Source organism: Asparagus officinalis, chromosome 6, assembly GCF_001876935.1.
Source record: "Asparagus officinalis chromosome 6, Aspof.V1, whole genome shotgun sequence".
NCBI classification, from domain to species: domain Eukaryota; kingdom Viridiplantae; phylum Streptophyta; class Magnoliopsida; order Asparagales; family Asparagaceae; genus Asparagus; species Asparagus officinalis.
The window spans coordinates 17,426,003-17,448,457 of record NC_033799.1 but is presented as its reverse complement, the minus strand read 5'-3'; the positions used below and the strand labels follow the sequence as shown (position 1 = coordinate 17,448,457).

General features: G+C 35.5%; 2 protein-coding genes across 4 annotated transcripts; both read left to right on the top strand.

Annotated features, from left to right (window-relative positions):
- Positions 2,682-10,403, top strand: LOC109844326 (ubiquitin-conjugating enzyme E2 10). Of its 2 annotated transcripts, none has more exons than XM_020413312.1 (5): positions 2,682-2,789; positions 2,893-2,973; positions 4,597-4,724; positions 9,038-9,142; positions 9,950-10,403. In XM_020413312.1, the coding sequence occupies exons 2-5, from the start codon at positions 2,904-2,906 to the stop codon at positions 10,091-10,093; spliced, it is 447 nt and encodes a 148-aa protein (XP_020268901.1). In that variant the 5' UTR covers positions 2,682-2,789; positions 2,893-2,903; the 3' UTR covers positions 10,094-10,403. The 2 variants fall into 2 exon arrangements, with proteins under 2 accessions (XP_020268901.1, XP_020268902.1); XM_020413313.1 differs by having other exon boundaries at positions 2,704-2,789; positions 2,876-2,973.
- On the top strand, positions 11,770-20,517 carry LOC109844795 (beta carbonic anhydrase 5, chloroplastic-like). 2 transcript variants are annotated; one of them, XM_020413939.1, is made up of 9 exons: positions 11,770-11,942; positions 12,043-12,110; positions 15,189-15,350; positions 15,435-15,483; positions 15,696-15,809; positions 15,897-15,950; positions 16,060-16,142; positions 19,249-19,351; positions 20,001-20,517. In XM_020413939.1, exons 1-9 carry the CDS (start codon positions 11,850-11,852, stop codon positions 20,196-20,198), a joined length of 924 nt encoding a protein of 307 aa, XP_020269528.1. In that variant the 5' UTR covers positions 11,770-11,849; the 3' UTR covers positions 20,199-20,517. The 2 variants fall into 2 exon arrangements, with proteins under 2 accessions (XP_020269528.1, XP_020269527.1); XM_020413938.1 differs by having other exon boundaries at positions 19,246-19,351.

Below are 22,455 nucleotides of genomic sequence, written 5' to 3'. Positions count from 1 at the left end.
TCTAACAAAATAGTAATATTTTGAAGTTTAGGTCATTAATATGAAAGTTTTATAAACTTTGGGTCATTTAAATGATACATTTTATAAATGCTGTCATATAAGTGAAAACCAGGAAACTTTAGGTTATTCAAGTGCAATTTAAATAAAAAGATATCATTATTTTTGCCTAGGTTTTCGGTTCATAAAATAAGCGCTGAGGACATTTTAGAATATAATAGTATAACCCTCAACTTCCATCGCAATTTTAAAAATTCTGATGTCATGAAGATATAATTTTGATGCTGACAAATATTAACTAACTTTTGATGATATGATATGTAGATATATCGAACACAGCCTTTGCCTTCAAAGGACTTCCACATGTATTAGAAGCACCAAGTGAAAAATATTAATCCGTGAAGAGAAGATTGAATCCCTTTTTTTGTTACTTTTGGGTGGGAATCAAGCTAACCAAAAATTGCGATTCGATGATTAGATGTTGAATGGTTAATGGTGATATCTATTATTATTAAATCGGCTCAGTAAATTGATTGGGATATTTATAGTTCATCTGTCGATCATATGTTTAGCGGCCATGGATGATTCATGTGTACATTTCATTTATTTGCTGATTTGGTTTCAGCGATCATGATGGGATTGGTCCAAATGGTTAATGGCTGAAAAATGCTTATTTTTCTTTCTTTATGATGTTATGAGATTTGAACTTCGATATTTATGATCCTCTGCTAGAAGCTCCACGAAATGTTGCTGATGCAGACGATAACTTCGATAAAGAAGACGAGTTACAGACTCAACGAGCAGCTATAGGAGTTTGGAGAAATTCTATGACAGATGCTATGTGGGATGATAGAAGCCATGTGGGATGATGGAAGTCGAGTCACTCTAGGGATTTAGATTTTTATTTATTTGTAAATTATTTTATTATTTAAGATGAATAGTGATGCTTTATTGCATTATATTTTATAGTTATTACTAGAATTTTCTTATCAATATTATATTATTTTTAATATACAATTATTAACAATAGTAATTTATACCCACCATTACCCCCACCAAATTATCCTACCAAATTATGCAACTTCATAATATTATCCATCATTATCCCACCAAATTATCCTACCAAATTATCCCACTTTAAGAATTACCCATCATTATTCCACTAAATTATCCCAGTGTCAAAATATTATCTCACTTTACCAATTATCACAGTTCTACTTAAAAAGTTCTAGGTGACTAACACCCCCTAAGACTATCCTCTCAAATAGGAAACTATTCTATTATGAAAATCAACATGAGCAAAATAAAAAGCAAGCTATTACTAAGGAGAACTTGTTAAAAATTACAAATTATTTGATCTACTTTCGGAGTAAACCAGTTTGCACAAGTCTTGCCCTTATTAATATTTCTTCTTCTTTCAAAACAATGGCCTTACCTTTTCTATCGAGAGAAGAAAATAGAAATGAAATACAAATGTTATCAAAGATGACAGTGTTTACAAGTCACAGCAAAATAATGCAGAATGAAAACTAACTATTTTTGTGTGGTCGGTGGGAGGGCCAAAAATTCAGAAGTAGCGTTGAATTTTGAATAATAAATGTCACTATAAAAGTTTTTTTTGGCGAACCTAACTTGTTTCTCTCTTTCCAAATAGACCAAAGGATGACACTCACAGTGATCATGCAAACATATTCTCTCTATTAGTTGAGTGAGATATTTTACAGATACTGATAGTGCTAAAGATTTGACACCTCGTTTCGTACGTGGGAATCAGGTTAAGGGGGTGCTTGTTTGCATGCAAGTGAAAGATGAAAGTGAGGAAGTTACTTTCATTTAACAATTAAGGTGTTTGTTTTCATGTAAGTGGTTATGAAAGTGAGATGTAAGAAAGTTGCCACATAAGATTTAATGCAATTTTGACTTCCCCTAAAAAAATGGTGAAGTCACATGAAAGTGACAAAAAGGTAACTAATTTAATTAAATAATTTTAATTATATTTTCTAATTAATCTTATTTTGCCACATCATCTTCATATTGCACTTTCGATAATAATTTAATTTTTAAAACAAACATTGTATTTTACTTGCGTGCTGACATGGATGTAAAAGTCATTTGCAAAAAAAAGTAACTTACATATTTTAAATTCACTTTCAGATTGCCAAACACTCCCTGAGTGAGAATAGAATGCAAAAATGAATGAAATGAAATTAGTATAGGAATAAAATGCTTATTTATATTCTCATGTTTGTACGATTAAATAATGAAGTGAGAATAATTTTTTTAAATTTTTTTTGTACTAGTAATTAATAAGCAATCATATCATATTTGGTATTTAATTCTATTTTTTTCATTCCAATTAAGTGCGAATGCCACATTTCCTACTAAATCATTAGGGATGTCCATTCCTACAGTGAAGGAGAAGTTGTTCATAATCACTTTACAAAACATATCTAGCAAATTCGACGGTCCATAAGAAGATCCTGAGAAGATGGGTTTTTTTTTTTTTCTTTCACACCATCAACAAAAGAAGAAAATTGAGAAACAATGCATGGCGTCTTTCACCCACCTCCCATATGACCTAAAATGCAAAATTTTAAAAACAAAAGAGGGTATATAAGTGCAAAGTGAGATAAACACGAGGTACGTAAGTGCTATAATTAGCCTAATTAGAGTAACATTTCGTGACCCACCGATAATATAAAAATCCTTGTCCGGCCTGCTTTCCTCTTTCTCCGTTTTCTCGCCTCACCGCGTTCTAAGAGAGGAAGAGCAGGATCCAATAAATTTCACAGGTACAAAAATCTTCCCTTCTCTCTCTCTCTCTCTCTCTCTCTCTCATTTTTTCTCTCTGTCCTTCGATCGTCGCTGATCGATCTAGGGTTTCCACCTCTTCAGGATCTTCGGCCATGGCTTCGAAGCGCATCTTGAAGGAGCTGAAGGATCTGCAGAAGGATCCTCCCACTTCTTGCAGCGCAGGTACTTCTATCTCCGATCCGATCTTTTCTCGACGCCTTGTTGTAATTGTTAGATCTGGATCCGTATTTGTCTTTTGTCCCTTTTAAAGATCTTTTGCTGCGACTGTGGTGGTTTATTTTAATGATATAGATGCCCGTTCTTATTTAATTTGGTCTAATTTCATGAAATTTTAGAAGGATTTGTGAGATCTGAGATCTTGTTGGAGGTACAGTATTTGGATTATTGAGTACAACTGTTGGGGTAGATTGTGACCTGTGGATTGTATGAATTAATTTTATATACAAGTTTTTAGAATGTATGGCACGATTGGGAGTTAATGGGCCGGTTACGAACCAAACTAGCCCAACAATATCCCCTTCATTTGTGAGTATTGCTCAATCACTAATCGGATGGATAAGAAGAGGGTATAATCGAGAGTATTTTATACTTTTAACATTTAAATGATGGATCTTTTTTACGGGTGCTTATTGTGCTCTTGTTCTGGATGCGCATGCTGTTATTATGATTGTTATTATGTTTTGTTGAAGTTATTTTTAGCGGACATGAAAAATCAGAAGGGTGTGTGGGGTCTAAGATTTTACGGGAGGCACATATTTAGGATAAATGATGATAATTTGTTGGATAGAGTTTATGGAGTTTAACTTTATGATATATGAAATGTACGAACTAATCTTATGTATGAGATTTTGAATGTCTGCAAATGTAGCATTGCTGGTGTCTAGATGTCAACATTCTGCATTTTGACTAGTTATTTTGTGAGGTTAATTTATTCTTACGTTTATTTAAATTTGTTGATGATTCTTTGCTAAATGTTTTGGCAGCGGAAGGTGATAATTTACCAATCTTATAAATCAAAAAGTTCTTTTGATTTTCATCACATGATAACAATAAGATTACTTACATTTGTCACCAACATAATAATTCAGTCACATTGATTCGATCTGGGCAAGATGATCTCCCCTCCGTTCTAATAGAGTTGAAGCCTTCACTTCTTATAAACTAGAGACTAACATTTATAGCAAGAGGAGAGAATAGAAGATGAGAAGTTCTACTTTTCCTTCATATTTTTGTTCTACGGTCTCTTATTTATATCACCATTGGTTGGTTATCCTGATCCTTCTATTACTTATCTAATTAACTGATGTCAAAGTTAACTATATAAAATTTGATTCTTATCCATAAGATAATTTAAATTTCTTCCCCTTTCCTGCCCTAGAGATTCGGGATCCTCCCCAAATTTCATTATATGGTCATGTTTCTATATTTCATTCAGCTCGCTCTTCACTACATTTCCTTTGGACTAAAAGCCTGCTAAGGGGATCAAATCACTGACACAAGGATTTTCTGCTCTTCCCTGTTGTCCTTTGCTCTGCCCTGCTGAGCTACCTGAATGGTTCATCGAGAAGACGAATATGAGATCTTTTATTTAATTTCTCCAGCACTAGAATTAATAATTAATTTTCCTACATGGTTTAAGGATACATTAGTAGATGTATATTTGGTTACTTCAATAAAGATTTCTAATGAAAACCTTCCACCAAATATTCCTTGCTCAAATTCAATATATGTCATCCATATTAAAAATTCAATCAGTTCAACTCTGTACAATTTGTCTTTCTTTAGGTCCTGTGGCTGAAGACATGTTTCACTGGCAAGCAACTATAATGGGTCCCCCAGACAGTCCTTATGCAGGAGGAGTTTTTCTAGTTACTATCCATTTCCCTCCAGACTATCCATTCAAACCACCTAAGGTATTATCATTTACTGATTCATGTAATAATCAGTGTTCTTTTTTCTTCTTCCAACTTAATTTACACGTGTAGCTTCAATTTTGCAAATAATTAATAACCAAATGTAAAGTTGTAAATTTGATTCTCAAGTTAAAATTTCCTCGTAAGATAAGAAAAGAGAAAACAAAGAATAACACTCAGAACTTTTGCCATGGGAATCAGTAGCTGATGACAATGAAGTTTGTAGAAAAACGTTGCATTTATGATTGATTTGTTTGCCTGAACATGTAAAAACTTTGTGCATTTTGATGTTTATATTTTATACTCTCTGTACATGTTGTTATGCTTTTCTATGATGCTTCACGTATATTACACTATTTTGGAAACATCTTCAGTACTGTCCGTAGTTAATGTGTTGTTGATTGGTCTAATAAGCTAAGTTACTTTGTTCTTGATATTGCTGGCTTATTTTGGAATAATTTAGAAACATGAAGGTTGTAATGTTGTTGACAATTTTTTTTTAAAATAAAGATTTAAATTGAGTTTATCATGATGAGATAAGGTAGATATTTTAATGACTCGAACAATCTCATCATGTCGTAGAAACCATCTAATACATATCCAAATTCAATGAATTTGTAAGCACTCATTTGAAACTGAGCAATTTTATTTGCGATTGTTTCGTAAAAATCATACTTGTACTGAGATGATGGATTGAATTTAAAAATTCATTCCTTTTTTATTCCAAGGTGGATTCTATCTCTACAATTTGATTTTTCAACCACCTTTCTAATATAAGAGGAATCAACAAAGAAAACAAGAGAGGACCCAATTGAGAGAAAATTTCATGAGAAGGGGGAAAAGCACACAAGCTTCACCAACCAAAGGAAAAGAAAAAGAAGAGCACGATCATCTGAGAGCCACCAACAAAAGTGTGGCGCATGCGCCAACACAAACCTATGCTATCTCTTTCGGTCTTCCCTTTCTCCTTCTCTTTCTCCCCCTCTCTGTTGGTGTCTCCCTCTTGAATCTCTAACTGGAAAAAGTGAGCTTCTCTTTTTCCTTTTTAAGGGATGGTGGACTTTGGAGTTTCTAACCTAAAATGAGAAGCCAGAAATAGAACCTAGATATAAACAATAGACCTATTATAATAACGGTTTTGACCTATAGTCCTCGTGATCAGCATACTGTTATGTAACAACTCTTATTTACAAACCTTTGTGACAAACATGCAACCATATTTTGACTTTGGTAAATGATACTCATGTTTGGCCTGAAGTCATGAATTGCTCTGAGTCTCTAACCTAAACAAGAAGCCAGAAATAAAAGATACAGATAAAAAATAGACCTATTATTTAACGGCTTTGACCTATAGTCCTCGTGACTGGCATGCTGTCATGAAACAACTCTTATCAACAACCTTCGTGACCAACATGTAACCATATTTTGACTTTAGCATATGATACTCATGGTTGGCCGGCAGTCATGAAATGGCTCTGACCAATGGTGTTTGCATTCAGCAGAGAACCATAGTAATAAGAGTAAAGGTATAGATGCAAATTAAAAATTGAAGGATATGTATATGCACTTCATTTTTATGAGCGATATAGTAAAATGTCAATTTTGAAGGGCTTATAAGCAAAAATCCCTACTTTTGTGACCCTTCTAAACATTCTTACAAGCTACTAAATCTGTTACTTTTCATGGAGTACTAGACATCTTTTAGGTTGTCCTTGTTTTACTCTTATTTAACAATTTAGACATAGATCCCTACATGTTTCTTTTTTTTCAAAATCCTTTCTAAGAAAATGATGAGGACATAGTGGCCCACCGTTCATTGGCAAGCTTTTAACAAAATCCTCATGAAATGGATACAAACACTGAAACACTTGTTATACACTCAATACAAATAAGACTATCAAAAAAATATCTTAACAATAGTATTTAAATAGGTTATAGGGTTGTAGTTGCACCCCTAACATTTTGTAAATTGCATATAAGCCCCCCCACCCCCCCCAAAAAAAAAAAACCCAACAAAGTAAAGTGTTAAAATTGCATCCAAGCTATCTAAGAAATGCTAAATAAATTAATAGAAAATTAAATTAGCCCATTGGAAATTAAAAGTCCATTTGACTTATCAACAATCTAAGTCAAATGGGCTCAGGAGCTTATAAGGCGTACCATACTACTCTCGTTGTCACTAATTTTGGATTTTCGTATCTAATTATGCCCTATTTAGGAGCTTGTGTGGCTCATCTATTGATTTTCTTTTCGTAAAGTTGAGATATGTCTCACTTCTTTTGTCGCACTCTTGGTCTTGTATGAGTCATACACGCCAAGAGGGGCTTTTGATGTATTTTGATTCTTATGGTTTATGATAGGCTGATGGTCTTATAAAAAAAGGTGTACCAAAAAACCCCCCCCCCCCCCCCCCCTAAAAAAACAAAAAAAAAAAACCATGGAGAAAATTTTTCTGGATGCACCGCTGAAGATAGGAATCTTCTAGCAAAGATATATGTGCCACATGGTTTTCTTCTTCTTTTAGATCTCTTTGCAGCAAAGTATCCTCTACTGACTACAAACTCCATTCATGATGAAAAACAATAAGGAGCTGATTGGTTAGGTATTCCCTTGTCTTAATTCTAGCTTTGCCACTTGCTGCCTAGTTGAGTAGATCATGCCCACTGAACAGTTATCAATATTAATAAGCATTTTTCTTCATGAAACCTCATCAATCATTTCTTATCATGTTGTTAGGTGTATCTCTGCACAGACTGTTTATTTATCTATATTCTATGTCATGTATTGCTCCTCCCATTTCTTTTTTAAAGAATTATTAACTGGTGCTTCTATCTATGTATCTCTTAGATTTTTAGGTTTAATTGTCTAAAGCAAAGATGTGTTGGATTCACACTTGCAGTCCAGAGATCTGTTATTGCTTTGAAATCCCTTATGATTTAGTAAGAAAGGTCATAAGGTGTCTTGTTTCAACATACTTAGGTTAGGATTCAGCTCAGCCACAATGGAGACCCAATAGGTAAAAGGCCACTCTCTCAGGGGTCATGGTTTTTGCCAAAGACACCATGTATGTATATCCGATATCTTTATTGTTGTTGCTGTGTCTATAACAGTTTGAATTGTTAGCACTTAGTAGAAAATAGATGATGAAATAGACACTACATTAAATTAAAGAAAGATTTGTTCATCCATTTCTGCATTTTCATTAAATTGTGTTGTTTCCTCTCACTTTTCATGGGACTTTACGCATCATTTTAAAATAGGGAAGAGAATGGAGCGAACAAGGATTATATATGACATTTATCATATCCATATATGTTTTCTAATCACTGATACTGGTATGGTTCGATAAGGAACTCATTTATAACTGCCAAAATCCAACATGGATATAGTAGAAACAAGTATAAATACCTAGGTGACATGAGGGAAATAGGTCATGTAATAACAGTTCCGTTTTCATAATATAGTTTTTTAAAGTTAGAGCTCAGTAATGCATTCAACAACCCAAAAATAGGGAGTTAGATGCATTTGATGATGTTTTCTATTTACGAGCAGGTGAAAAGTTGGAGGATGGAGAGGGCGCCGATCGACGGAGGTTTAGTTTGGGAACCATGATAAAGATTAATAACTAAAGTAAAAGAATATCAAGTAGGCCTCTAATTAAGGTAAACCATAACTAGCAACAAAAACTCTAGCCAATTCCCCAAACCGAGAAGTTACGGACTCAAAAATGAAGTGGGAGAGTAGAGACTGATTTCTACAGTGGTCATTACAGTGTTTCATCGGATCTTTAGTGAATATTTTTCATAGCTCCAAGTAGTCCCCAAACTTAAAAGATTAACTAAATTTGTGTCTGACAGTTGACTAAGATGACGCTCAACTGCTAAATGGTAAAGTGCCAATCCATACTTTCTCTTTTCAACCTCATCTATGCAAAATGAAATGATGTTCTTATCCTAGTTCTCCCTCTGTGTTACAAAAGACATGCTCGTTTCTCTTTGTGTCAGAGGATGGAGGGAGATAATTCTGTGCATGGGAACTAGTTTTTAGTTAAATGAATCATTGTTGTTTTTGTGATTTTACTATTGTTGACAAAGTATTTTGATTTAGAAAACTAAATTGTTCTTATTTCAGATCTGGCTTATTGTGGGTTTCTAATTCTGTTGGGTGGATTTCGGTCAGAAGTTAGCATATAGTATGTGTTCTGGGGTTTTGATAGAGTACAACGCGATTAGTGAAAAACTGTTGTGATGCACCAAATTGATTCTCCTCGTAATGTATTCACCTCATGCTTGTGTATCGGTGGACTGTTGCAGGTAGCCTTCAGGACAAAGGTCTTCCATCCTAATATCAATAGCAACGGGAGCATTTGTCTTGACATTTTAAAGGAGCAATGGAGTCCTGCCTTGACCATTTCAAAGGTTATCATTTATCTTCATGCAATATTGATGTTCATTTTATCATGCTGCTCCAGTTTACTATATTTTGTTTGGGAAAATTTCACAAAAACCCCTTTATCTTTAAGCCCATTTGGAGATAACTTCGCTGAACTTTGGAAATGTCACTAAACATCCCCTAACTTTTGGGCATCTCACAGACATGTGCAATATTTCAACATCCCCCTGGCCCCCCCAAACTCTCAAACATTATTTTAAGAAAACCCCCAATCTTTCAACATTGTTTTCAGAAAACCCAAAATTTCACAACATTATTCAGAATCCCACCCCCCCCCTTTTCCTTTAAAAAAACCACTACCAAATAAAAATAAATAAATAAATACAACCACCCCACCTGGCCATGAGCTTTGATAAAGTTTAAGAAAACGCCTATTACGCCCGTGGGTGGTATGTTGAAAAATTAAAAATAAATTGTGACTGTTTGAGTTTTCTGTGTGCTTTTTTTGGGGTGCCACACAACTGGTGGACACCACCCGCCGTCCGATCCCTGCTTCAGGGTTTGGGTTTCCAGTCTCCACGTCCGATCCACTCCCACTGTGGTCACGGGTTGCTTGGCGTCCCATGCTGTGGTGGGTTGTGTGCAGCGCCGTAGGGGTGGCTCGCAGGGCGTCATGTTTTCAATTCAGGGGGTTATCTCAAAATGGGCCAAAAGATAGGGGATAGGGGTTACATGAAATTTACCCATTTTGTTTCCCACCAGTTCCGGCAATGTATTTCTTTTTTACAAATATCTTCTCATAGTGTTATGTTTTTCTTTTGCATCGTGCTCAGGTTTTGCTCTCTATCTGTTCTCTCTTGACGGATCCAAACCCAGATGACCCGCTGGTTCCTGAGATTGCTCACATGTATAAGACTGATAGGAACAAGTATGAGACTACAGCGAGGAGCTGGACCCAGAAGTATGCAATGGGCTAAAGCCGCAACAACGCAGTGGGCGGGAAAAAAGATAGTTTGAGGTTGCTTTCCTCCCTATCTTAGTTTCAAGTTTGGTGTTGTATCCCGGTTATTTGTGCTTTTCCTTGTATTAGGCCTGTCAAGAATTGGAAAAGGCCTGTTATTATGTATCCTTGAAAATTGCTAATTTCATTGAACTTTGTGTGGTTCTAAGCCTAAAACTTTTCAGCGCCTATTGATACATCCACGACTCTGGTAGCTAATCACTCAAATCTGGAACAGATTTTGAACAGACAATGTGTGTGTTTTAAACGTACAAATCTTCTGTTTACTTTTTGGTCGCTTCTTTATTCATATTATTATTCCATAATGGTCTTTATTTGTGTTCGTCTTAGTCAGTTGTGCTGTGCTACAACTATCGTCAACTTATCTGAACCGAAAAATCATCATTTTTGTGTTTGAGGTATTTTTCTGATGTCAGTGGCAAAAACGTAGAACTTCGATATGATTCCTTGGTTGATCTGATAGCGGATTCATCGTTCAGATGTTTCAGGTCAAGCTAATGGCTATATCTGACAGTAGCTGTTGCTCTCTGTTTGTGCAGGTTAGATGACCAAATAGAACGTAATCGGTCATGGCTCTTTTGAGTACTTTGTCTGAGTGACTCCTCCCTCTAGGCAGCTCTTTGATTTCTCTCCCATGGTGTGTTTCTCATCGATCATTTGGTTTCCCGGTTACCGATGCAAGATGGACGAAAAAAGACATGAAATGACGATGTTGGTTAATGTTTTATTTGCACGGAAAAAAATAGATATGATGTAACTTCTCATTTTGCTAAACACCCTTTCAAGAGATAGGCTAGCGATGGCTTAATTACCAAATCGGTATATTTTCTCTCGCATGGCTAATATCTTTGTTCACAATAGTCATGAGAGGTGATCTCGCTGGAAATTTTACTCCGCCCCAAAAATAGGTCTTATTGTCATGTTCCAATTTATATACCTTGTCGTCACCGAAGTAAGAAAATATACCAAGTTGCTGCCTAGGATCAATAGAATAGACCAATCTGATAATTTAGCGAGCTAGTAACAGAGCATGTTCCGCTAGTGAGAATGAAAGTTATGCCTCACTGCATCTATTGTTTTGCTGATAAGATATGTACTGTGATTTTTTTTATTTATTTATACGTTTAGATGTTTTCATTCGCAACCATCGATTCTGAAAACAAGTCATGTTTTATATTTATTTATATATTCTTTTTCTTAGTTTTCTCAGTATAAGTTATCATATCAATATAAGTGAGAATAGTAGAGTTATAATTGGTGCGGCAAATAAATCGGACAGGGATTTGAGTCGTCAAAAGTAGCTGAGAATTGATGGAAACAGCAATAATTAAAGGCGATATATCTGTAGCGGTCCATGTTTGTGGGAAAAGAATCAACTAGTAACGAAATCCATTACTTATTAACCGCTTAAATTATTAGTTGGGAGGGCAAAAAAAAAAAAGTTCTTGCTTTCTCGTTAGATCCGCCATTAATTATTGAACCCCATTTACTGAGACCAAGAAAGAGACCTCGCTTTACAATTGCTAACGTGGCACGTTTCGTACTACGGGTCCCTTTATGGAGTCGGAATAGAGTTGCACCATTAATACCTCAACTATATCTCGTCTTCTTTGTTTTTTTTTTTAACCCTGTTTTTCTTTAGTTTTCTTCGCCTCCGTTCTTGTTCTCTATTAAATGAGTGCGATCCCAATCTCAAACCCTAATTCGATCCAATGGCTTTTTCTCTCTCCCCATCGAATTCGTTCAATGCATCTGCCGCCTCTGTTGACAAATTCGGAAAGCAGCGGCAACTCGGATCTCTCAAGGTTTGATTCCTTTAATCTAGGATCTAATTTCCTTTTTCTTTTTCTTTTTCTTTTTTGCCCCCTGATTTTTAATTTATTTTTCCTCGCTTTCTTTTATCAGATAGGAAGTTCCCAGCTTATTTTGGCAACGAGGCTTGAACCTCATTTCATAAAGTTTGGGTTGCGCAAGTAAGATTCTTCTCCAATTTCTAAACTTTTTTTTTTTTGGGTTTTTTATTTAATTTTGTTTTTCTGAATATTTTTTTTTGTCCGAGAATTGGATTTCTAAATTTATGGCAAGAATTATAAACATTTCAAGAGTCGTATGCTGTAATGTTAATTGTTATATGTTTGCGCTTGCACGATGAAAAGATATCAATTGCAAGAAACAAGAACTGGCTGAACCTATTAAACCTGGAAATTTAACATTTGTGTGCGCGGTCAATTATCTGTTTACGATTTTCGAAAAGGTGTTCTTTCAAAAGATTGCTTGATTATGGTTTTCAAAAGTTTTGTTATAGAAGCCATCACGTTAGTACTCAGTTGCTTGGGGCTCTAGATAAAAACCATTGTTGTTAAATGGGTAAATTTCACAAAGCTAGCAGACCTAATGGTGGTTTTGCCTAAAAGTATCATAAACTATTTTTATTGAAGTACACTACGACAAACTTCCAAATCAGGAGAAACTAAAAGTCATACTATCACAAAAGTATTTGATTGTTTTATGATAATATCTGAAAGTTCATGGTTGTTATTTGACAATAACATATAGGTTATGGTGGTTTAGTAACTTTAATTTGAAAATTGTTGCGGACATGGCCTGTGATACTAAGAGGTACACGAGCAATGCGAAGATACATAACATATCAAAATGAGTGGACCAAAATTTTGCAGGTCTGGATGAGTTGTGGTTGATTTCTGTTAGAACATGAATCTTCCATTAAAGATTCATTGGTTTCGCCATCATCCCAATCTTTTGGCTGGTCACAATTGATATTGGATATCCTCAATCACGTCAAAAATCTGAAATCGTTTAGGCTAGGAGGAGACTCGAAATCGAATGGAAACTGGTCTATGTACTTGCCCACTTAAGAAACTCTAAAAATGAGTGTTGGGATGATTTATCTAAACAGGGAGAGCTGAAAGTGCTGAATTCATGACTGCCAATCAACCTCCTCTGGAGAGATGATCTTTTACAAAAAGCCTTGCTACTATCAATTCAGTATAGGAAAGGTTGCGACTCAAACGAATTAAAAGCCTCGATTTGATAGGTAACCAGAGGAACAACAATGGAAAAACCCTCAATTTCATAGGTAACCAGAGGAACAACAATGGAAAAACCCTCAATTTGATAGGTAACCAGAGGAACAACAATGGAATTGAACCAGCCTGGCAATTAGAATTGATCAATGATCTTGTATCTATTAGCGCTAAGATAAGAGTATCATTTGCTAACGCTAAGATAAGAGTATCATTTGCTAATGGTGAAGCTACAACTTAAACAAATCTTGCATGAACTATTGTTATAACTTATAAGTCTATCCCACTCATCGTCGGTAGTTAAGAAAGTTTGGTTATGGCAGGGGGTAACCGGGTAAGTAAAGCAATTAGACACAGATTTTGCGCTTTAGCTAAACAAAAGGTATACACTGCTAATATTCTTATTTTGCATCTTCATGGGAAAATCATATTGGGAATTCGGGATTAATGTAACATAGATACTTCTATTATGAAGCCATATCTGTGTCTGACACTTCGACAACTTTACCGGACAGCGACACCTCCTTGCTTATGTGCATACACTTAGCCAAACATGTTCTCAATTATATAATTAATAGATGATTTAATTTAAAACAGTCATCATGCAATTTTTGGACATATGCCCTATACTTCCAACTGTTTACATACACTTCTTTATTCTTATAAAATGTTTGAGATATCTATATATTTTCATTTGTGCACCATAGACCATAGTGGAAAGTGCTATAGATAGTTTAAATATGTCTAATTTTTGTGTAAACTTGAAGAGCCTGGTTATATTCCTTTTGCAAAATTTATAAAAGCATATGATAGGTCAAAGAATTAGCATATATGTAATCATTATACGTTTTATATTATTAGCAGTAATTGTTTGGATTCTAATGTACATGTGTGTATATATGCATGTATATCAAATCTCTTTTTTGATATCATAATTATTATCATAGAATCATAATATATATTCTAAATATCATGTTTTGGCTATGTCTTATGTTTTGAAGAATTGCCATGTCCCATGTCCATGTCGTACCCATGTCTGCTATTTAGGTTGTAATGGTCTTTCCTTCCTCACTCAAGTGGACTATGTGTCCAACATCAACCTTTTCATTTTCATCTATGTTGCATGGGCACAAACATACACATACATACCAATACAGATATGACATACTAATATGCAACAAATTCTTAGAAGCACACATAGTATCATGCCAAATACATTTTTCTGAAAGCATGTACCTTCAAAATAGAAGTGTGCATGCTGCCTGAAGAAGTTCTAATACTTTGTGGTTAATGAAACTTTATGTTGAAAATATACAAGCACGCTTAACGTATGTATCATCGAAACTTTTGTTGTCTTAGGAAACAGTTGCCTTGGTTTTCTTGAAACCATCAGAGTACCATTAGGCTTCTTTAAGAGGCGAAAGGAAGAAACATCATTGTGTTTTGTGATTAACTGGTGCTGCAACCTACGATAGTATCTCTAGCTTTTCTAGCATCTAGGTAACAATCCAACTTTTTAATAATTTAGGACACTGCCTAATATACTCGACATGATTTGATGCCATTTATCTCTTATTATATGAGCCATAGCATTGTCTATTCTACACGTCCTTCAGCTGACTTGACCTGATGATAGAGCAATTAAGATTAACTTGGTTTCACCATAATAGCAGCTGGAAGCTCCTACCTGTGACCACCGAACTCTACATTTTGTTGATGGGATGTGGAGCCATGTTAACTTCTTAAATACCTAAAAGAATGCACATGCCTCTAAAAGATCATACTTGGTCCATACAGTATGATTTCAGTAAGTCTGCACCTGCATGTAGAATGTATTTGTCACTTGATTAATGTGCCATTTCACATATCTCGTTCTTAGTTGATTAAGAAGAGCTGTATCTCCAGTTGTACTTTTTATTATGGTTCCATGTAATTTACTGCTAACCTATATACCTTCTGGTTTTAGATGAGAGTATTTGAAAGTTGCAATTGTACATCTATTTGCAGGAAAGAAACTTCTACAGTGAGTGCGTCTTCAAAAGAATCCTATGGTCTAATTCGAAAGCTCGAAGATAATGAAAAGCACAGGTTACATGAAAACGAATGTGGTCAGGATCCTTTTGAGGAGCTGAAATGCAGGTTCCTGAATTTCAAAAAGAAAAACTTTGTGTAAGTAAAAACAGTTTCTTTCATAATATTACTTGATAGATACTTGGTTGGTTTATCAGCTGATTAAAGCTATGGTATGAGCAGGGAAAACAGGGTTCACTATGAAAACCTTGCTGAAGCCCAGGCACCAAAGGTGACAAAAAAAAGTTTGGATTTTGACTCTCATTCTTTCTTTCTTTCTTTCTTTTTTTTTATTTTTTGTTTTTGTTAGCCTTTTCCTACTTCTCTCATTTTCCTCCATGACTATGCACCATGCCTTGTAGACAATAAATAAATATTCATCTGCATTTATGGTCCTATAAAGAAGCAGGCGATAGTTCGCTAACTTGCAGTTTTTAAATGCAGTTCATGGTGATTTCTTGTGCAGACTCTAGGGTTTGTCCTTCGAGAGTCCTAGGGTTTCAGCCAGGAGAAGCCTTTACTGTTCGAAACATAGCGAATTTAGTTCCAAAATTTCAGGTAATTTTCTTAACTGGTCCTTGTAGTTTTGATCAAATTGCCTGCATTTGAAAGAGGCTTTTTATATTGCTTTATGTCTACTTGCAGCATGGGGCGTCAGAAACTAGTGCAGCGCTTGAATTTGCTGTTAATTCTCTTGAGGTATGGATTTTGGAGACTATGCCTTCATACTTCTTTAACTTCTTTGTTTTAGGTACTTGGCAAAATACATTTTTGTCTTCTGAGAAAGATGAATGTGTTGCCTTTTTAGGTTGCTAATGTGTTAGTGGTTGGCCATAGCCGCTGTGGGGGTATTCGAGCGCTTATGAGCATGGAAGATGAGGGTGATTCCAGGTAAACATTACTCATTATCTTTATTATTACTTTCTAAACAATTTTCATCAAAATGGGACTAAATATTGAGCCTGGCTCAAACTCAAGGAAGGTTCAAAAAAGAAAGGATTGAGCTAGTTTTAATGATGACTGTGCCCTGGAATTAGCCTCTAAAAATTGGTTTGTAATTCTTGGTGTATGCAACTAAAAAGAAATGGTCAGTACATTAAAGCTCCGTAAGCTACTGGCAATTGCTTGACATACTTTTTTGATCATGCCATTGAATCCCATGCAACCGGGGCCCCCCATGTTACCCAGTAACTGGACAAAGAAGCAAAATGATATAATTTATTAAGAGAGGAATTATATTTATCTCTGAAGGAATTAATACTCCATAGCCAAAATGGAATAGGTTTCCCATATAGACCTACAACTGCCTTCTGTGCAATGGAGTTTCTGATGGAGGTTGGACAGCGAGCTCCGATCCGAAAGTAGATGGCTATCGAAAGTAGATGGCTATCGAATGTGTTGCCTTCGGCGTCAACTTGGATCCGATGGGAAAGCACGAGATTCTCGATATTGTGAATTTAGGCGGGTGCTCGAATCTGAATGTGGTCTGGAAGGAGGAGACTGTAGATTTTTCAGTCGTCGATAACTTTCCAGAGTGATGTTATAAGACTTTGGTGGCGAGGGATCATAGCTCATTAAGGGACGATCAAAGGAGAGTCGGCAATGACGATACTCAAGTGGGGAACGTCGTTAGGGTACGCAATTGGATTCGAAGGATTGTGGCATCATCAGAGGTGAATGGTGTCAGATCTCGAGGCTGCGGCGAACAATATTCATCCGTAAACAGTAACTTTTTTGACTTGTGGTTGAGATCAAATTGCTAGGATTAAAAGTAGAGAAATTTTAGATAAATAGCTAGGTCTCACACCTAAGGGCTTCACACCCTAATAAAAGATAAATCACATGCCAAAGAACACCTCACATATTTAAGAGAGAATTCTCAAACTCAAATTTTTTATTCATCAATGTCTATTCCTTATGGAAGATTACATTTTTCATTTAAAGGATAAGAAAGCAATTAAACACTTAATGGAGTAAACAAAAATCCTAATCAAATCAAAACCTAACAAAACTAAAAGACGCAATCAAATAAAATCCTAGCTAAAATAGAAAGAGATTTTAAAATCAAATCCTAAAGAAATCCTAACTAAAAAGAAGATTACATAGAATAAAATTAAATTCTACCAAAAAGGAAAGATTATAATAAATCCTAATTGCATTACATGGAGGGTCTATGATTGTCCTGCAACAAATATTCCCTTGTTTGAGAAAACTCGACCTCGAATTTTGTAATGAAAGAGCGTAATGTTTGACTTAATTGATGAGAAGAGTTCTTTCATAGATTGGAAGATTTTTAAGATGAGTTGTAAAATCCGATATTGAGTTAGTGATGGAGGGTCTAGAATAACAAACTCAATAACTAGATTATCTTGAGATTTGCATCGCATATCGAATTTAAGTTCGGATTCTAGGCTTGACTTGAGCTTTGGGTTTGATTCAAGCTCGAGCATTAGATCGACCTGTTGCCTTGTTTTTTGTTCTAACTTTTGTTTAAGCTTGGGCTCTGGATCCATCTCTTGATTTGCTTCTTGCGGCTGTACTTTAGGCTCGCTCTTGACTCGGGCTTTGTTTCTTGATTAAATTTTTGATCTTGCTCTGCTTACTCGTCTTACTCAAGTTAAGGCTTCGGATTTGGATTGAAATTAAATTTTGATTGAAGATCCATATCTGACTGGGGTTGAGGAATTTATGTTGTCTTTGCTTCAGAATTTGAAGAGAACCAATATTTTCTAGATGGTGGACTAGAGTACTTCCTCTCCAAAAGAGCTTTCATAGTTGGCCACGAACGGATGTTTGAATGATAATGGTTTCTATACTATCAATATTTTGCCTCTCTTTAGCCTACACTCAGGATATAAATACATTTCCAGTTCTGACATATCATAGATAGAAAATATATCTTTTATATTGAAAATCCAGACGTTATATTCATAAGGCTCCTCATATCCATCAAATTCATAAAAGTAGGCTAGGGTACCAAATATAAGTGGATTAAAATCATACCCTTGTGAAGGAGGTAGCGGTATTTTACCCTTTATAGCTGTGGATCATTCGACTCTGATACCAAATGATGATGGTCGGGGTCGGAGCTCCGATCTGAAAGTAGATGGCTTCCGAATATGTTGCATTCGGTGCCAACCCGGATCCGATGGGAAGGAACGAGATTCTCGATACTGTGAATTTTGGTGGGTGCTCGAATCTGAACGTGATCTAAAAGGGGGAGATGGTAGATTTTTCAGTCATCGATAAATTTTCAGAGCCGTGTTGTAAGACCTTGGCGGCGAGGGATCATAACTCATTAAGGGACGATCGGAGGAGAGCTGGCGATGGTGATACTCAAGAAGGGGACGTCATTGGGGTACGCAATCGGAATCGAATGATTGTGGCATCATCGAAGGTGAATGGTGTCAGATCTCGAGGCTGCCGCGGACACTGTTCATCCGTGAACATTAACTTTTTTTTGACTTGTGACTGAGATCAGATGGCCAGGATTGAAAGTGGAGAAATTTTAGCTAAATAGCTAGGCCTCACACCTAGAGGCTTCACACCCTAATAAAAGGCAAATCACATGCTAAAGAACACTTCACATGTTCAAAAGAGAATTCTCAAACTTAATTTTTTTAGTCATCAATGTCTATTCCTCATGGAGGATTACATCTCTTATTTAAAGGATAAGAAAGCAACTAAACACTTAAGGAAGTAAATAAAAACCCTAATCAAATCAAAACCTAACAAAACTAAAAGATGCAATCAAATAATATCCTAGCTAAAAATAGAAAGAGATTTCAAAATCAAATCCTAAAGAAATCTCAACTAAAAAGAAGATTACATAGAATAAAATAAAATCCTACCAAAAAAGAAAAGATTCTAATAAATCATAATCACATTACATAGAGGGTCCACAATTGTCCTGCATTAGTTTCTTTTTTCATTCTGAAGTTAGCCTTTATACATATGTGTTTATTGCTTATTTCGATTTATCTGCATATGCTAGAAGTTTCATCAGAGATTGGGTTTCTATTGCCAAGAGTGCAAGGTTAAGTACGCAAGCAGCTGCTGGAAACATGAGCTTCGAAAAGCAATGTACACATTGTGAGAAGGTATACCTTTGACACCTCTGCAAAAGAAACTGGTATTTTCCTCAGCAAAGCTTATTTCTGTTCTTGTACTTTATGTTAGCAGCTAGCCCTGCATTGCTAATTTATTATCTTTTTACTATTTAACAACAGAGAAGGAACATGATTCATAATCAGTATAATGGTTCTTTTGGTTTCTTGCTGTAAGATGCATTCCTTAATCAAATTATTGTGCATGTTAATGTAAACAACAACAACTCTTCTGTTTCCATGCCTAAATGCATGTTATCAGCTCTATTGGTTCTCAAGGAACAATTTCCAGCTATATATAAATAAAGATCTGTGATGTATGGGCATGTCTACCCCTTAAGGTAGATTATTCCCTTCTCTTATTTAACATGTTAGTCATGTTTTGCTAATGTCATGTACCACTCACCCTAACCATCTAACTTAAATAATCTAATAGCAAAGGGATGTGTCAAGGACAGATAATCCAGCTATGTATAAGTAAAAGAGGCAGGGCTCAGAAAAGTTGAGATCATTTCCTTGCTATGTGCCAGCAACTAACTTTTAGATTCTCTATGACAGACATTTCTGATAATTTAGATTCAGGTTTATCTGCAGAAGTGAATATCCAGTATGAAAAATCTCATTTATATGGACTCTTTTGCAGGAATCAATTAATGGTTCGCTGCTGAACTTGCTGACATATCCGTGGATAGAGAAGAGAGTGACCGAAGGGACACTATCTCTTCATGGTGGATACTATGACTTCGTCAATTGCACCTTTGAGAAATGGACCCTTGTATATAAGGAAGGTCTAGAGGGTGGCAGTAAGTATGCTATCAAGAACCGTTCCTTCTGGTCCTGACATCCTCTGAGACTACTGAAAATCTTTATTTGTTTGTGATCTACATTTGTTGTCTGATGTTGTAAGCGGTCCATATTTGTTGTCTAATGTTGTAAGTGGTCTATACTACTATGTATTTGTTGCCTGCCGTTGTAAGTTGTAAAATGCACCATGTTTTCACCCTCGTCACCGAAGAACACTTCTTCGAGTACGAAGTCCCATTGCAGTCCACACCGCTAAATCCCTGTATTACAGACTTCTCCAAAGAAACATTTACGTGTTGTGAATTGTTGCCTTGTAAAATTGATCCTTGTCTCTATAGTTGGTTTGATCTGATTTACTAGCTTGGGCTCATTAATAATGTGTACCCCTAATGTTTTTGCCCTGGAACTGTTATTATTTCTTTATCATAGAAGTTAAATTGAGCGGGTTCTTTTATTATCAACTCAGGTACGTTAGCTCACTTCTCAATTTGTTACTTGATGCTAACGCGTTGCTACTCGCTACGTAACAAAATGATGAACGATTAAGATGTGATGCGTGTGTTGGGCTTTAATTTGTTGAACAGTTAAACTAAGTACGTTCTGAAATTGATTGGGCTTGCCCAGAAAGAAAGGGGGGAAATATGTACGCGTATTAATTTTTTGTTCTTCTGAAAGGATCTGCACGCAACCAAACGCGCGTTGGTAAATTCAAATCCGGTTCAATGCTTTGCTAACTAAGATGGTAATAGTCTCTAATAGCTTTGCACGGTAATTCTCACTGTTGTTACTGTTACTGCAGATCAATTCTTAACTTGACCTCTTATTGACATCAAAAGACAAAAGAAGATGCTCGTAAGACAAAAGGAGAGCAGCAGTAACAGTCAAAATTAGTTACCACTGTCCTGTATTCTATTCTACTTGTCCTAGGCTGGTTTTTCTTCGAGTAAGGGACCCATTTGCACTCTAATCCAAGTTAAGTGTCTCGGAACCGAAATGTGGGTTCCAAACTCAAGGTGTATTTTAATTATTTCTATTACGGATGATTCAGCTATAGCTAGTTTAGTTAATATACTCCACAATAGTCATCCCCAAGCTAGTAAAATAAGAATTAACCGCTTAAGATGTTTGAGGCCAGGATTTTTTTTGCAGAAGTTTGAAGCCAGCTAGTGAATCAGCTGATCAGACTAATAGGTCTTATCCTTAAGCGCATTACAATATTGATTTGAGAGTAGAGACTGGTAGGAAAATGGAGTAGACTACAAATTGATGATAGATTGCAGGAGATTTATGTATCTTGTCTAGATGACAAACTGATGCAATTCATGTTACCTCGATTTTTTTTTTTTTTTTTTGATGAAATTCATGTACTCTTGCTGTGCCACTTATTAATTTCCCATCTATTATTGTGTCCTCCCTATTGGCGAATATATAGACTCTTTGAAACTGAAAGTGAACTCCAATGTCACCCTCCGCTAGCTGCTCCCTGTTGGATGGTGTACGTGTTGTTTCCTACATCGTTTATGACGAAGGCAAAGTGGGATGGCGAGGAAGTGTGATGGTACGTACATCGGGTTTATTTGTCACAAATCTTTAATGATGTTCAGTTGCAATGGTCCATCTATTTGCCGATATCAAATTTAAGGAGTAATAAGCGTTACAACGCAGCAACACAAAGGTGTTTGTGCGATTAACCCTTTAGTTTTAGGCTAAATATCATAAAACCTCCGTTAACTTTGGATGATTATAAAATAAAAGGCTAAATAGCACTTAAATACCTTACAGTTTCACTCCTTTAGCACTTATATACCCTCGGCTGTACTTTGTAGCATTTATAAACCCTTAGTTGGTTAAAATTGTTACTTTAGTACCTTACATTTTTGCAAACGTGAAAATTTTTATTTGAAAGTTCCAATGTAACATTCATATGTTAACTTTGGAGCTTTCTAACCATCAATATTTATTAAATTACTATTAAACCAACCCAAATTCTAATTTTAAATGCGTCACAATCCTATTTCAAAAATAGAATTTTAAAAGATTTAATTAACATAGAATTCAACAAAATTAATAGAGAAATAACGATTGATAAGAATATCATATAAATATTAGATGGGAACTTTTGAATAAAAATTATCACATTTGCAAAACATAGGGTATCAATATGCTAACTTTGACCAACTCAGGGTATATAAATGCTACGAAATACAACTGAGGGTATATAAATGCTAATAGTGTGAAATTATAAGGTATTTAAGTGCCGTTTAGCCTAAAGAACCCCTTAACTTTCAAAATAA